This window comes from Eimeria mitis, genomic scaffold (assembly GCF_000499745.2).
Source record: "Eimeria mitis Houghton genomic scaffold, Emh_scaff9996, whole genome shotgun sequence".
Taxonomy (NCBI): Eukaryota; Apicomplexa; class Conoidasida; order Eucoccidiorida; family Eimeriidae; genus Eimeria; species Eimeria mitis.
This window is the reverse complement of record NW_013577329.1, coordinates 1-462: the sequence shown is the minus strand read 5'-3', so window position 1 is coordinate 462 and position 462 is coordinate 1. Positions and strand designations below refer to the sequence as shown.

The window sequence follows — 462 nt, the reverse complement described above, 5'->3', positions numbered from 1 at the left end:
ATTTTTTTCTTGCTGCTGCTGTGTTTATTTCTCTTGCTGCTTCTTTTTAATATATTGCTGCTGCTGCTGCTGCTGCTGCTGCTGCTGCTGCTGCTGCTGCTGCTGCGGTGCATCTTTCTGTGTCTGCTGATCACTCTACGGTTGAAGAGCCGTTTGAATGCGGGTCCTACTGCAGCAGCAGCAGCAGCAGCAGAAGCAGCAGCAGCAGCAGCAGCAGCAGCAGCAGACGTTCCCCCACGGCTGGGATCGGGGTCCAGACACGATCCCCGCCCTTCTGCTGCTGCACTTCCCTGCCGCAGCAGCGCGAGCAGCAGCCCGAGCTCAGCAGAGGGGCTGACGGAGATTGTTGTTTGGTTTGCTGCAGCAGCAGCAGCAGCAGGAGCTGCTGCTGCTGCTGCAGCAGCAGCAGCAGCAGGGTGACCACTGGTCTGCTGCTGCAGCGAGAAAGAGGGACGGCATGGA

The 462-nt window shown here is 58.9% G+C and overlaps 1 protein-coding gene across 1 annotated transcript in view; it reads right to left on the bottom strand.

Moving 5' to 3' along the window:
* EMH_0098550 (uncharacterized protein) overlaps nt 1-459 on the bottom strand; it is a gene marked incomplete at both ends in the record, with an annotated part of 1,430 nt that extends 971 nt beyond the window's left edge. Inside the window, 2 exons of the mRNA XM_013502711.1 lie at nt 229-290; nt 425-459. Coding sequence (XP_013358165.1) covers nt 229-290; nt 425-459 — 97 coding nt within the window. The remainder of the gene's footprint in view (nt 1-228; nt 291-424) is intronic.
* Between the last annotated feature and the right edge of the window lie 3 nt (nt 460-462).